Here is a 16009-nt window from a genome sequence, read left to right on the forward strand (position 1 = left end):
GTTTTTGAATGTGATAATTTTGTGGGGAGGGTGGGGTACCAGGGATTGAACCCACAGGTCCTTAACCACTGAGCCAAATTCCAACTCCCCTCCCACTCTTTTGAGACAGGGTCCTACTTAGTTATTTACAGCCTTAGTAAGTTGTTGAAGCTGGCTTTGAACTTGAAGTCCTCTTGCTTCAGCCTCCTGAGCTCCTGGGATTACAGGTGTGCACCACCAGGCCCTGCTACAAAATTTTTTTTTTTTTAATTATTGGATGGTTGTTTGTCAGAGGAATGAAGGAAAGTTTTCCCCTTTGCAGGAGCAGGGGGACAAGATAATGTATACATTGTGATATAAATGAGAGAAATACAAACAATTGGAAAATTTTGATATGTACATAATAACTGAATGAAATTTATTTTGTGCATTTCTGTTAAGCCCATCTAGTGAAAGTGAGGTGGAAAATCTCGAAGCACAACCCCAGTCTACTGTCCGTCCAGAAGAGATCCCTCCTATACCAGAAAATAGATTCCTAATGAGAAAAAGTCCTCCTAAAACTGATGATAAGGAAAGGAAAAACAGAGAGAGAGAAAGAGAGAGAGAATGGTATGTGAATGTATTTTGTAGAATATCCCATACATGTTACCATAGTTTTCTTCTTTTTCAAAATGTTTTTACTTCTGTCAAGATTCAGTTGGTGATCTTGTCCCAAGGTTGAAATTCTTTTTTGAACAAGAATATTATTAGCAAAATTTCTTTTTGTTTAGCAAATTTATCTCTTATAAATTAAGTTGAAAAATAAAATGACTTAAATCACAAGCACATTTTGAGGAAACAGTGCTTTTTAAAATAAGTTCTGTTAATGTCAGATAGATTAGTGCCATTCCAAATTAATAACAAGGTAGTGTTAAATTATTGTAATTTACTTTGTTATCTGTATACTTTAAGCTTTTAAGTGTGTAAGAAAAGAACCACTTTGATTTTTAAATTTGTGTAATAGGAAAAGTCCTGTTTTTCTTGCTTCATTTATAATATTAGGATAATGAAAACGGATAATAAATTTAAAACTTTGAATATTTTTATGTAAATTTAAAATATTAATATCAGTAGTTCTTTTGTTATGAATCATTTTAATAACTGCAAAATTAAAAAAATTTTTCTTGGTTATGATCAGAAATATAGTCATAGCATACAAGTAATAAAATTCTCAGTGACTGCTTTCACAATACAGCAAATATATAAAAATAAGAGTTATTCGAAATTAGGGATAATTTTGTTGGATTGGATTGAGTTAATTTTTCTGCTACTATTGAAAGGGATATTTCTTAGCAAATAAAGATTAAAAAGAAACTATTTGAACTACCAGTTTAGTGAACTTTTTGAATGTCATTTACATGGATGTTTATAAACTAATTAAATGCATGTAATTTATTTGAAAGGTTTCACTTTCTGTATAAACCATGATATGAATTTAGCTCATGTAGATCAGCTTGCCTCTGCTTAATTAACATTACTTACATTTACATTTGTCTGTACTTCTGTTACCAATGAGCAGCTGCTTTTATGTGATAAGAAGGTACTTTGGTATAAGATAGTTTTCAAATTGTTCTCTAAGAACTTCTGAGCTCTTCCATGTTGATTTTCCTTAATTACCAAATTAACTTCATCTTTGTAATGAACAGTGTTTCTTAAGAGGGTTTGATTGGCATTTCGGGTAGGCGAATCTTTCATCCTCATACGTTGCAAACATAACATTTCCAACTCCTGGGCCCTAATGATCAGTAGCACTCTCTAGTCATTAATGTTTGAAAAATAGCTCCCATACTTTTCCAGATACTTACTAGGACATGATAACATTTTAGGTTAAGAACCACTGATTACATATAGAATTTTAAATGCATCGATTTAGACCAGTAAAACTACATTCTCCAGATTAATTTTTATAATGATAATAATGTGTTTTAACATTTTCTTTCCTTTTGCTTCTTTCTAGTAATCTACCTAACTCCCAGCCTGCTTCATACCAGAGACGTCTCTTAGTTACTAGGTCTGGCAGGAAAATTAAAGGAAGAGGACCAAGGGTAGGTGTTTATTTGCCCAGAATATGAATAATATTGCATTTACCTTTTTTTTAAAAAAAATTTATAGTGGTCTGGGACAAAGCTTAGTGGTAGAGCACTTGGCTAGCATGTGCAAGGCTCTAGATTTAATTTCCAACAATGCAAAAGAAAATTTTAGAGTGTTTTTTAAATACTATTTAAATTATTTACTATGCAAGTTACAAAAATTTAAGGGAGATGCAAATATTGAATAATATATCCTTTTTATAATAACTTTTGTATGTTGGTACTTCTAAACTGAAAATCTACATGTTATAATTGGATTATATATTTACTTGGTATATAATGGTATCTAGGTCTTGTGACCCTTGCTACTTCTTGCCTACCACATCTCTACTCTAATTAAAAATAAATTTCAGAGCTGAGGTTGTGACTCAGTGGTAGAGCACTTGCCTAGCATATGTGAGGCACTGGGTTCGATTCTCAGCACCACTCCCTGTCAGAATTTAAATATCTTCTATGCTTTCAAAAGTCTTTAGAAACATGGCTGAACTTTGTATTTTATTTACTTGTGTGCTTCAAGCATTTCAGTTTTTCTTCTACTCCCACTATTCTCCTGAAAACAGTACTTGCTATGTGGTCAGTTCCAAATCACAAAATCCAGTGGGTCCTTTCTAATATACTTCATATTTCTCGAAGTTCTAGCTCATTTCATATTGCACATGTTCCTTTGGCCGTCTCATTATTCCCATGACTAAAAACTCAAGTTTTAGTCTGCTCCTCATGGCACCAAAGGCTTATTTGATTAATGAACAGCTCAAATCTAGCATATAGAAAGTTGAGCATAAGCACTTTTTCTTCAGATCTGACCCTTTTCTAGGTTCCTGGTCCTAGTGACTGGTTACCACCACCTGTACAGTTCCTTAAACATAAAACCCAAGAATCATTTTAATCTCCCCTTTCATTCATATCTTATCCATCCTCAGTACTCTGAAATCCATTTGCTGCTCTCAAGCTTCATTCTGACCATGTTATTTTAGTTTATCATATTGTCTGAATTATAAATGGCTTCCTAATAGGTATTTTGGTATTTCTCAAAATTTTTTTGTTTGTACTGCTTCACACTGTTAAAAGTTATTGAGGACCCCAAATAGTTTTTGTTGATGTGAGTTATATGTATCTACATTTATTCTTTTGGACGTTAAAACTGAAAAATAATTTCATTCACAAGAATATATAAGCATACATTCTAGTAGCTATGAAGCAGTGACATTAAAACATGGCATGTAGTATCTGAATAACTCCATGTAAAATAATGAAAGGACAGAAATGAGAAAGGCAAGTAGTATATTATTCTGAAAATAGTTTTGACTAAATAGATACCTTGTATCTTCAGATCCCTAGATGATACTTTGAGGATCACTGATCTAATACTTTTTGTTAATAGCCATTTTTGTTGATAGTCAATTAAAAAAGAAAGAAGATCTGATTGCATTACATCTTTACCATTGATCTTAGGATAAATCCAAAATTATTACCGCAGTTGATAAGCCTCACAAGTTCTAGTCCTGGCTTACCTTATCAGAATCATCTAGTCCTACTACTTTCCCTTGCAATTTTTAGCTTTAGTATATCTGACCTATCTTCTGATCATTTCTAAAACATGCTCTTTCTTTGTCTCAAAACCTTTTTCTCCTCCTACTTCTCCCCCCACTTCTTTTTTTTCCTGTGCTGAGAATAGAACCCAGGGCTTTATGGGTGCCACATAAATGCTCTACCACTCAACTGTATCCCCAGCCCTCTGCTTATATTTCTTGCACTTTACATGTTTTTCCTCATCTCTCCTTACTCCCTTTGCTTTCTTTTCCTCACCTTTTTCTAAGTAACTCATCAAGAACGTTCTTTGGTTTTTCACCTTTTATTACTTTAACTGAACAGATCTCTTAATAGTTCAGATCTCTTTGTTACTTATTCTCTGAGCACCTTTTTTTCCTTTTACACTCATTCCGGTCTAGTTGCATATGTTTGATATCTCTGACTATGTATCTATCCGTGTATTTTCCTAGCCTCTATGGAATAAGTTCTAGGAGAGCAAAATCAGATATATGTTGGCTCACTAATGTTTCCTCAGTGCAAAGTAGAGTGTTTAGGCATTATAAGGACTGAGTAAATTTTGGCTGAATAAATTAACATCTTTGTATATAAAACACTCAAATTGAATCTTAGCATCTGGTAAGAGTTAATACACCTAGTGTGTTCTAACATCACTTGGTTAGACTTCATGGGAAAATATGGGTGGCTAGAGTTTCTGTAGTTAATATTTTTTATTTGGATTTGTAATGTGACTACTCAAAGTCTCTTTGTCTTCATGATTTCATTCCTGAAAATTGGGGAATTTTAGTAATTTAATCGATTGATGCCGGGTCCTCAGGCATGTGAAGTACAAAACTCTCTACCACTGAACCTCATTCGCAGCCCCACTTTTATTAATTTTAGAGAACATAGAAGTAATCAGACATTTATTTCAACGTAGAAATGCTTTAGCTATTGTTGTATTGCTTTTACAACATATTGTTATATTGGTATTGATTTTTTTCCCCTTTTTTATTTTCCTAAGCGTTACCGAACTCCTTCCAGATCCAGATCAAGGGATCGTTTCAGACGTAGTGAGACTCCTCCACATTGGAGGCAAGAGATGCAGAGAGCTCAAAGAATGAGGGTATCAAGTGGTGAAAGATGGATCAAAGGGGATAAGTAAGATTTATCTGTTTTTCTAGTGTGTTGTTGTTGTTGTTTTTTAAACTATTGTACATCAAATTATTAAGAGCTATTTTAATTATTTTTACATCTCTTAAGGAAAATATAGTACCTTTTTAACTAATAGCTATACTGTTCTTTTCCTAACGATATTGCCAAAAGTCTTTTTCCCCCCCTTTTTAGGAGTGAGTTAAATGAAGTAAAAGAAAACCAAAGGAGTCCCGTTAGAGTAAAAGAGAGAAAAATAACTGATCACAGGCATGTGTCTGAGAGTCCAAACAGAAAAAATGAAAAGGAAAAGAAAGTTAAAGACCATAAATCTAACAGCAAAGAGAGAGACATCAGAAGAAATTCAGAAAAAGATGATAAATATAATAAAAACAAAGTGAAGAAAAGGGGCAAATCTAAAAGTAGGAGTAAGAGCAAAGAAAAATCTAAGAGTAAGGAAAGAGATCCAAAACATAACAGACATGAAGAAAAGAGGATGAGGTCCAGGAGTAAAGAAAGGGATCATGAGAATGTTAAAGAAAAAGAAAAGCAGTCTGATTCTAAAGGAAAAGATCAGGAAAGGAGTAGAAGTAAAGAAAAGTCTAAACAGTTAGAATCAAAAAGTAATGAGCATGATCACAGTAAAAGTAAAGAAAAGGATAGACGTGCACAGTCCAGGAGTAGAGAACGTGATATAACTAAAGCTAAACATAGTTACAATAGCAGGACAAGGGAACGAAGCAGGAGTAGGGACAGGAGCAGAAGAGTGCGATCTCGAAGCCATGACAGAGATCGAAGCAGAAGCAAAGAGTACCATAGATACAGAGAGCAAGAGTACAGGAGAAGAGGAAGGTCCCGAAGCCGAGAGAGAAGAGCAACACCAGGAAGATCGAGAAGTAAAGATAGGAGGAGGAGAAGAAGGGATTCACGGAGCTCAGAGAGAGAAGAAAGTCAAAACAGAAACAAAGACAAATACAGAAACCAAGAAAGTAAGAGTTCACACAGAAAAGAAAATTCTGAGGGTGAGAAAAGAATGTACTCTAAAAATCGTGATCATAATAGCTCAAATAATAACAGGGAAAAAAAGTCTGATAGAGATCAAAGTCCATTCTCAAAAATAAAACAAAGCAGTCAGGACAATGAATTAAAGTCCTCCACATTGAAAAATAAGGAGGATGAGAAGACCAGATCCTCAGTGGAAAAAGAAAACCAAAAATCAAAGGGTCAAGAAAATGACCATGTACATGATAAAAATAAAAAATTTGATCATGAATCAAGCCCTGGAACAGATGAAGACAAAAGTGGATGAGTGAGTTGTGTAAACATTATTTCCTTTCTGTCTCAAAATTTAAGTTTTAGAGACTTGCTAATGAATCTCCTTTATGTTGTTTTCAAGTTGTTTTATGTTTGTCTTTTTTTTTTTTTTTTTTTTTTTTGGTGGACTTCATTGAGTTGATCTTTTTGATAATCTGCAACCTGGATAATTTGTACTGCTAAAGTTTTAATAAACTTGAAATGAGAAAACACTTTGGTGTAATACTGTGTGCTATGTTAAACTATTTTATGTATGCATTTTTGTTTTAACAATTAACCAGTAACATCCTGATTTGTTTAATCAGCCCTTTGAAAACAAGTATAACTGATGGTTGCAATACATTGTTACAAAAGCTTGCGTTCTTGTGATCAAAGTAACTTTAAAAGCCACTAGAAGAAATTTTGTATAGATTTTCTGATTGCATTTATAATAAAGACTTGCAGCAATTTCTTTTAATTATACAGAAATGGAATCCTAGTAATTTGAGATCTGAAATCATCACTTTTTATTTGTGCTTTAAAACAGACAAATATTTATAGTTACTCATCTTGCACTTCATACCCTATTCTCTACAGTTCTAACCAAAACTTGTTTCTTATTAATACTTTTCCTGTCTAGTTTGTTTTTACTTAACTGTCTATAAAAGTCCTAAGGTTGTTTTTTGTTTTGGTTTTTTGATGTGCCAATTGAGCTTGAGTTGCTGTTATACAGCAATTGATAGGAACTATACCTTGGAAGATCAGACTAATTCCCTGTGTTGCTTTTTATGGTCTGAAGAGTTGAAATTGTTGCTTTTTTGAGAACATTATTTTATTATTATTACCTTTTTCTAAAATTAAAAGAAAATCACTAAAACATGCAGGTCCTTAAACTATATTCTAAAAATTGTTAGTATTGATACATTAACTTCTAAGATTTCTGATTTTTGGCAACCAGCCTACATAGCTTTGAGTGTTAACTCTGCATGATTTTTGTTTTTATAAACTTAAACTAACTTCTCTAACTCTCCTAGCTGACTTTCAAATGGCAAGAAAATGCATTTTTTCTATATATGTACCACGATAGGCTGTGGCATGTTTATGACTCTGGTTTCATTCTATTTGGGTGGCTTTATACTATTACCATTAAAATTATTTTAACTTGGCATGTATAACATTGCCATGTAGTGTAGAACAGAAAGTTGCAAAATTTGATAGCTTACAGAGTTAAACACTTAACAGGTCCAAATTCAGTTTTGTGTGTTGTATTTTGCTATTTTTGTGATGTGTGGCCTTTTATTCTGTAATATCTGTTATAAATAAAATATTGAACATCCAGCAAACACAAAACCTGCCTCATTTGAAAAGAAATTTCAAAAATTCCAATTAATAGTAGCCTTTAGAGTGTTTTGTACTTTAATATTTGTCAATATAGTGTCAACTCTAATCAAGGTAGCTTCTTGGTAAATCCATTAGCTACTCAATGCTATTTGTACTGAATAAAGCAATGCTTAATATGATACTTCCCATAATTGATTAATACAGTAATGATACATTTGACATTGTAGCTGTTGCAGACTGAATAGTGTAATGATTATAACATTGTTTTGAATATTTTGAAACAAATACCCACAATGCATTCTATTTCTTTTTTCTTGATGGTAAAAGTAGTATTTATTATAATCCAAGATGATTCCTTAGAGACTGACCACAGACCCTCATTAAGTATAATTGAATCTGAGTGCCCACGTTGTATAATCTATATATTTCAAACAAATTGTTGTTTGTCTTAAATTCAGTAAATTGCATTTTAAAATCTGTCATAAACTATTTGAGCTTCAAGAAAGATACTATTTAAGAAAGGATTTCTAATAAGTTATATATATATATATATATTTTTAAAGTCCATCTAAGTAAAAATACTTCTGTATTATCTGATCCTAGAGCTTTATCTATTAAGAATTATAGACAAGAACTTCCCAAATCTCAAGTTTCAAAAAGTAGCTATAGGAAGAAAAGTAGTCATTTCTATGAGCAGTATTTGGGTTATCAAAAGAACAGTTCCATGGTAAACATTTATAGGCCTTTTTTACAAAGCTTTGTTAGCTGTTTTTACAGAAAGATGTGAAGGAGTTGAGATTAGAAAGGACAATCAAGTAGATTTTATTTTCAGAATATAAAGAACATTTAGAAAATGAATAAGGAGTATCAGTTAAACCCAAGATCCACACTTGCATTTGAGTAGCACAGGCTCAAGTGGTCCTTTTCTTTGTTACAATTTAGTAGTTCTATTTTTAGTTTTCATTTTGGATATTGTGTTTTCCAAAAATTCAACTATTTAATTTTTTCATCAAATTATGAGTTTACAATTCACTTCCAACTACCTTTGACTTAATATACATTTTAAAGATATTTTCATTTTGTTTTTATTGTTCAATTGGTGATAGCTGGGAAAAAATTTCCTGTATGTAGAATTTTCACGATTATTGAGTGAATTCTTTTTATGGATGAGCTATCTGCCACAGATATTGAGACTACAGAGAGATTAATGTTAATGAAATTTATAGTTGAGAAGCCACTGGGTTGCTTTACATTACTCTATGGTTGGTGAGTTCATAGAACTATATAGTATAAGTTACTAAATTAACTCAGAAGCCCTCAGAAGTTGCAAAGAATTTATCTGATAAATCTCTGCACAAGTTGTGATACTGATACATGTTGACTTTGCTTGAATGGCCTTTGATTCTTGTGCCCAGTGGAATGTGTGAAACTAAAAGATTTTTTTTTTTTTTTAATATTATGTTACAGACAGGCACACATTGGGCTTCTGCTGTTTGGGGTAATGGTATTAACTGTCAATTCTAATTTATTTTCTAGTTAGTATTTAGAGCAAGTCAGTAGGTTTTTTTAGTAGTTTGTTGTACTTTACTCTAGGTGATAATAGTTCTCATCATACTGAACTTTTTATAGTAAATTTCTATAAAAAGTTTGTTGGGTTTGCCTTCACCAGAAGGTACTTTAAATATATACACCATGTAACTGAGTGGTATAAAGAAAAACAAAAATGGGTATTTTTCTTTTTTTTTTTTTCTTTTTTTTTTGGTCATTTTTACTGTAATTACTCCATTTAGAATTCATCATACATTTACAATTATAAATAACTTCTCCAGTTTGTAGGTTGATATGCTTTTATTGTGAAAGATGTGATTTGTTACAAATACTTGTTTAAAAAATAACTAAGCCTCATGAAGTGCAGCATAGATTAGCACATCTGCCCATGGTGGACTTCCTGGCTGCCTTTAAGTGATACAAACTGTCTGGCCTGTTGTGTAACAAAGAAGTAAATATTAAAGGAAAAGAAAAAAAACACCTTAAAAAAAAATTCATGAGCAAGTTTGGAGAAGGGAGTTGTTGAGGGTTTTTGTTTTGTTTTTCACTGTGGGAGAGTGGGATAGGGTTGATTTGTGTCCCTTGCCTCTGCCACTTTTAAAAGTAAAATCCATGTTACCAAAAGCACATACTGTATATTTTCTTCCCCTTTTTGTGTGTTTATAGTATTTTGAAAGATTAATAAATGAATTGGCTATTTCTATGTGGGGATGTTCAAAGTTGTGGCTGCTTTTGTGGAAGGGAAAACAATAAAAATAATGCACTTCTTTTCCTAGCTCAGAAGTCACTGTGATGTATATTTTTTTAATGAAATTTAGAAATAAAACTGTTGTCTTCTCAATTGTAAAATTAGTTTCAAAATGCTGCTTCTCTTATCATTATTAGTCTAGTAACTGTTGGACTGTTTTCTGCAAATTGCATTTTACAAAATTTAAACTTCAAAACTGTATTAACTTTTATATAGTTAAACATTGTATTAAATAAACTATACTGTAATAAACAGTTTCTTGTTGAATTTTTTGTTATTGTGTTAGTAATTAATCTTTATGAAAAATTAATGAAAATCAACTAAAATACACTTCAATTTGAGAAAACTTAAGCAAGTTTTATCAGTACTGAGCAATGAATCAAAATGCATTCTATAAAAAAATAAATAAATTATTAAAGAAAAACTAAAAAAAAAATAATAATAATTTAGCCAGCAATGAGTTTCTAGGTTTGGTATAAAGTTATAGTTAGTGTTAATGTTTAATCATAATGCTTCAGTTTGCTGTCTTCACATGAGATATATCCATGCAACAGAATACTACGTCAGTTGGAAAAGAAAAGGTCTTTATGCATTCCTATGCTGTGATCTTTAGAATCAGTTTTATAAAGAATAAGCAACAAAACAATGGAAAGGCAACCTAAGGAATGAGAAAGCATTTGCTATCATGATAAGAGATCAATATCCAGAATATATATAAACTATAATTCATTAAAACAAACCAATGGAAGTGAACAGAGGAGGTAAATAGATATTTCTATAATATGATACACAAATGGCCAGCAAGAATATGGAAAGAGGCTAGGTGTGGTGGTGCACACCTATAGTCATAGCAACTCAGGTGGCTGAGGCAGGAGGATCTCAAGTTGGAGTCAGTGGCAGCAACTTTAGTGAGATCCTGTCTCAAAAGGGCTGGGGATGGGGCTCAGTGGTTAAGCACCCGTAGCTTCAGTCCCTGGTAACAAAAGTAAACACAGAAAGATATGGGAGTGTAGCTAAGTTATAGAGTTCATGCTTAACATATACAAGACCCTGGGTGAGTCTTCAGCAGCAGCAACAACAAAAAATGCTCAACATCACTAATCATTAGGGAAATAAAAAACAAAACCACAGAATACCTTAGTCACAGGAGGGCTATTATAAAAAACTGTATAACATGTACCCTTGGTGCAGTGGGGGATGTAAAATGATGCTGCTGCTTTAGGAAACAGGAAAGTTTGGGCTGGGGTGTGTCTCAGTGGTAGAGTACTTAACCAGCACAGATGAGACACTGGGTTAAATCCTCAGCACCACATAAAAATAAAGGTATTGTGTTGATCTATGACTAAAAATATTAAAAAAGAAAACAGGCAAGTTCCAAAAAATTATAAGTGAAATCATGTGGTTCAACAATTCCACTTCTGGGTATGTATCCAAAAGAATGGAAAGCATTTCAAAGAGTTATTTGCACACTTAGTGTTCATAATACCATTATTCATAATAGCCAAGAGGTGAAGGCAAAGTGTCCATTTATGAAGGACTGAATCAACCATGTATATACTTACACATTTTTGGCATATGTATACAAATATATTGTGTATATTTACATGCACATACCATGGGTATTCAGTTTTGTGGGGTTTTGCTTTTTGGGTTTTTTTGTTTTTTAGTTGTAGGTGGACACAGTACCTTTATTTTAGTTTTATGTGGTACTGAGGCTCAAACGCAGGGTCTCAGGCATGCTAGGTGAACACTACCACTGAGCCACAACCCCAGTCCTGGGTATTCAATTTTTAAAAAGAAGCTGTCACAGTTGTATATAGTTCACAACTATAAGCTGGCACATTTTACAACGTGGATGAACCTGTGAAAAGTAAATTTTTAAAAGACATTCACTGATTACACCTATATGAGGTAACTAGAGTGGCCAAACATAAAAGAATGGTGGCTTTCAGAAGTTGAAGGAAGAGGGAAATGGGAAGTAGTCACTGAGATACAGTTTCAGTTGTACAAGATTACAAGGTTCTAGAGACTATAATGTGAATGTACTTTACTGTAGAAAGTATACTTAGAAATGGTTAAGATGGTAACATTGTGGCATTTTCTTTAAACCACAAATTTTTTTTTTCTAAAAGCAGGGGAATGTAACTCAAAACCCCACTGAACTTGGATATCAAGTTGGTGGCAAAATGGTGTAGAATTATTTAAGTGACTTCAAAATGCGGTATTTTGCACGTGCTGGTGAGATACACTCAATAGACTACTACATTCAATAATCAGTGTTAGTAATAACATTGACAGTGTTATTTGATACTAACACTTAAGAGCAAAGCAAATAAGCATATAAATTTCTATCGAAAAGGAATATATCCTGTGGAATGTTATATGGCCATAAAAAGGAATGAAGTACTAAAATATGGCACAACATGACTGAACCCTGAAAATAGGTGAAATAAACCAGATACCCAAACCCACAGCAAGTTTCCATTTAGATGAAATATGCAGAGTAGACAAATGGCACAGAAACAAAGCAGATAAGTGATGGCCATAGGTTGTGGGGAATAACTGCTTAATGGGTACAGAGTTTCCATTTGTAGCAATGAACAGTCAGGTTGTACAATATTGTGAATGTACTTAATGCCATTGAAAGCACATTTAAAGTAAGTTTTATGTTGTATATTTAAAAAGGAATTGAAATCAGTTAACTTTAGGGTTATATATACTCAAAAGAAATGTGCCAGGTTCAATCCCCAGTACCAAAAAAAATAAAATTGTGAAGAATCAGATCAGGTGTAATTGTACTGAGATGAACAGCTTTATTAAATAATTTTTTCTACCATGTAAAACCTAATCTTCCCTTAGACTTCTGAAAATTATTATATTTTGATCCCTGAGAGTTATAAAAAGGAAGCTGGACTCCAGTAATATCATTTGCCTGATAGCTTGGTCTTAATCCACCTCTTTCCATAAAAGCTGGTCCACGGCCACCTCCAGGTCCTTCCTGTGCAGCTTTTACAAGAGGATAAATATATTTATTTGTCGGTTCAGATTCTTGTTTAATTACTTCTCTGGCATAATCCTGAAATTCTTTCTCCTTTGCAGCTGCAAGAGTTTCAGTAAGTCTGCAATATTCTAATTCGTCTTGTTTTGCTGCTTTTGCATTAAACTTATTTTTGGCCTATTTGGGAAAGAAAGAAAATTTAATATTGGTTAAAAACATTAAATTTCTAAATACATGTAGCACTTGAAGGTGTAGGTATAATTTTCTAAACCTGACATTTTACAAATTCTGATTTGACAATATGCTATTCTTACAGAAACTCCCAGCCTTCTCAGAATAGCATGTTTAAAGTTTGCCTCTATAAAACTTAACTACAGGGGCTGGGGTTATGGATCAGTGGTAGTGCACTTGCCTAGCATGTGTGAGGCACTGAGTTTGATCCTCAGCACCACATAAAAATAAAGGTATTTAAAATAAAAAATTTTTTTAACTTGTCAGGCATGGTGGCCCACACCTGTAATCCCAGTGGTTCAAGGCCAGCTTCAGCAATGGCGAAGCACAAAAAACTCAGGAAGACCATGTCTCTAAATTAAAAAAAAAATAGGGCTGGGATGTGGCTCAGTGGTCAAGTAACCCTGAGTTCAATCCCAGGTATCAAAAAAAAAAAATCTCAACTGTCTCATGTGATACATCTTCAAACAAAATACAGTAAAATTGTTAAAAGCATGAAATTGTAGATTAAAAAGTAACTGTAAAAGGGGGGAGGAAGGAAATAGAAATTATATCAAGAAATCAAATTAGTTATCTCATAACTTTTCCACTTATAAAAGTCCAGGCCCAGATGATTTCACTGATTAATTCTATCAAGCATTTAAGAACTGGCACCAATCCTATAAAAACTCAGAAAACATAGAAGGAACAAACATTTCCCAATATATTGAATGAAGTCGGTATTGCTCTATGAAAGCTAGAGAGGGTAAGAGAACTACAGCATGGTCTTCATGAACAAAGATGCAAAAATTCTTAACAAAATATTAGTAACTGAATCTAGTGATATATTTATATATATATGTATTTTGAAAACCCACAATGACCAAGTAGGGTTACTCCAAAGAATACAAAGGTTTTCAATATTTAAAATGAAACAAGCCAGCATGGTACACACCTGTACTCCCAGGCTTGGAAGTCTGAGGCAAGAGGATCACTTTAGCCCAGGAGTTTGAGGTTAGTCTGGGCAAGAGTGAAACTCCATCTCAAAACAGGAAAAGAAAAGAAATATACCATAGAATAACAGAGAAAACACATATGATCACCTCAATATAAATAGAAAAAGCACTTGGCAAAATTCAACACTTGTGCTAAAAACTAAGCAAATTAGAAAAACAGGGAACCTACTCAAACTGATAAAGGGTGTTTATTTAAAAACTATAGGAGGGCTGGGGCTGTAGCTCAGTGGCAGAGCACTTGCATAGCATGTGTGAGGCACTGGGTTTGATCCTTACCACCACATAAAAATAAAGGCATTCTGTCCATCTACAATTACAAAAAAAAAATTTCTTTTAAACTATAGGAAACATCATGCCTCAAACATATTACACCTAAGACCAGGAGCAAGACAAGGATATTAGTTTTGACTCTTCTATTCAATATGGTGCTGGTTCTAGAAAGTGCAGTAAAGCAAGCAAAAGAAATAAGATACACATTTGGAGAGGAAAAATTAAAACTTCATTCACAGACATGATGACACATGTAAAAAGCTGTAAAGAATTACAACTGAATTTGGGAGGACTACAGGTAGAAGTTAATATACAAAAAATCTGTATTTATATATATTTTAAATAAATCGTACAAATATGAAAAAAAAATTCACAAGGCCTTTTTTTTTTTTTTTTTTTTTTTTGCCGTGCTGGGGATTGAACCAGGGCCTTAACTGAGCTATATCCCCAGCCCAGACATTTTTAAAAATAAGTATAAAATATATAAAAGACCTACACACCCCAAACTACAAACACTGAAAAGGAATATTAAAGAGACATTAAATAAGTGCATAATATTCATGAACTTGAAGACTTGATATTATTATCATCCCCAAAATATTTTCCATAATTTTCCCCAAATTACTCTGTATTTATGGCAATCTCCAAAAATCCTGCAGACTTCTTTTTGTAAAACCCGACAAGCTGATTCTAAAATGTACAATTCCATGAACTTAAGGTAGTCAAAACAATTTTTAAAATAACAAAGAACTTACACTGCTAATTTCAAAGACTTTCTATAAAGTTACAACAATCAAGATAGTATGGCATGATCAGAAGAAAAGACAAAGGGCTGGAATATTACTCAGAGGTAGAGTACATTTAGCATTAATGAGGCCCTGGGTTCAATGGTCCAATTCCCAATCACACACACACACACACAGATATCTAAGTATACAGATTAATGTAATGGAATCAAGAGTCCAGAAATAGATCCACTCTTAGATGGTAAATTGATTTTCAACAAAAATTCCAGAGTGATTAATTGGAGAAACTAGTCTATTATCAAACTATTCTGGAATAACTGAATATCTATATGGAAAAAAATGAGTTTTGATCCTTTACATCATTTTTACCAAAATTAATTTAAAATAAATCATACACAAAAACATCAGAGCAAAAATACTTCTAGAAGAAAACAGGACAAAGTCTTTATGACCTAGTTACAGTTTTCTCTGCAGTGACACAAGAAGCATAAATCACAAATTTAAAACTAATAAACTGGGCTTTGTCAAAATCAAAAATATTTGTTCAGAAGATAGCATTAAGAAAATGAAAAAGCAAGTCACAGATCAGGAGAAAATGTTTGCAAACATATATCTGACAAAAAAACCTCTATCCAGAATATTTAAATAACTTAAAGTTCAACAGTAGTCTAGAAACAAACCCTCACATATATGAACTAGTGATTTCAATGAGCAGGCTAAGACTATTCTATGAGGAAGTCTTCAACAATGATGTTGAGAAGTTTGAATATCTTCCTGCCAAAGAATGAAGCTAAACACATATAAAAACCATATAAAAAAATTATCTCAAAATAGATCAAAGATCTAAACTTAAGAGTTATAAACTATGAAACTTGTAGAACAAAACATAGGAAAAGCTTCAAGACATTATATTCAGGAATATTGTCCTGGGTGTGACATAAAAAGCATAAAATGAAACAACAAAAGAAAAGCAGACAAAATGGATGTTGGGAGAAATCCTAGTTCTTGACTTGCAGTTTCTCTTGATAGTTATCAGGCACATTTGCCTAAGA

General features: G+C 32.8%; 2 protein-coding genes across 7 annotated transcripts in view; one reads left to right on the top strand and one right to left on the bottom strand.

Moving 5' to 3' along the window:
- Ppig (peptidylprolyl isomerase G) overlaps positions 1-9977 on the top strand; it is a 50901-nt gene extending 40924 nt beyond the window's left edge. For 4 of the 5 annotated variants that reach the window (XM_047545091.1, XM_047545089.1, XM_047545092.1 and 1 more), the window contains 4 exons: positions 421-588; positions 1976-2063; positions 4660-4796; positions 4983-9976. In XM_047545091.1, the coding sequence (XP_047401047.1) occupies positions 421-588; positions 1976-2063; positions 4660-4796; positions 4983-6096 (1507 nt within the window). In that variant the 3' untranslated portion in view covers positions 6097-9976. Of the gene's footprint in view, positions 1-420; positions 589-1975; positions 2064-4659; positions 4797-4982 lie in introns of all 5 variants that reach the window. The other variant, XM_047545093.1, reaches the window with a different exon arrangement.
- A 155-nt stretch (positions 9978-10132) lies between these two features.
- The window catches only part of Cfap210 (cilia and flagella associated protein 210), a 38905-nt gene continuing 33028 nt past the window's right edge, over positions 10133-16009 (bottom strand). The window contains exon 9 of one of the 2 annotated variants that reach the window (XM_047542819.1): positions 10133-12892. In XM_047542819.1, coding sequence (XP_047398775.1) covers positions 12548-12892 — 345 coding nt within the window. In that variant the 3' untranslated portion in view covers positions 10133-12547. The remainder of the gene's footprint in view (positions 12893-16009) is intronic. The other variant, XM_047542818.1, reaches the window with a different exon arrangement.

Source organism: Sciurus carolinensis, chromosome 3, assembly GCF_902686445.1.
Source record: "Sciurus carolinensis chromosome 3, mSciCar1.2, whole genome shotgun sequence".
NCBI classification, from domain to species: Eukaryota; Metazoa; Chordata; class Mammalia; order Rodentia; family Sciuridae; genus Sciurus; species Sciurus carolinensis.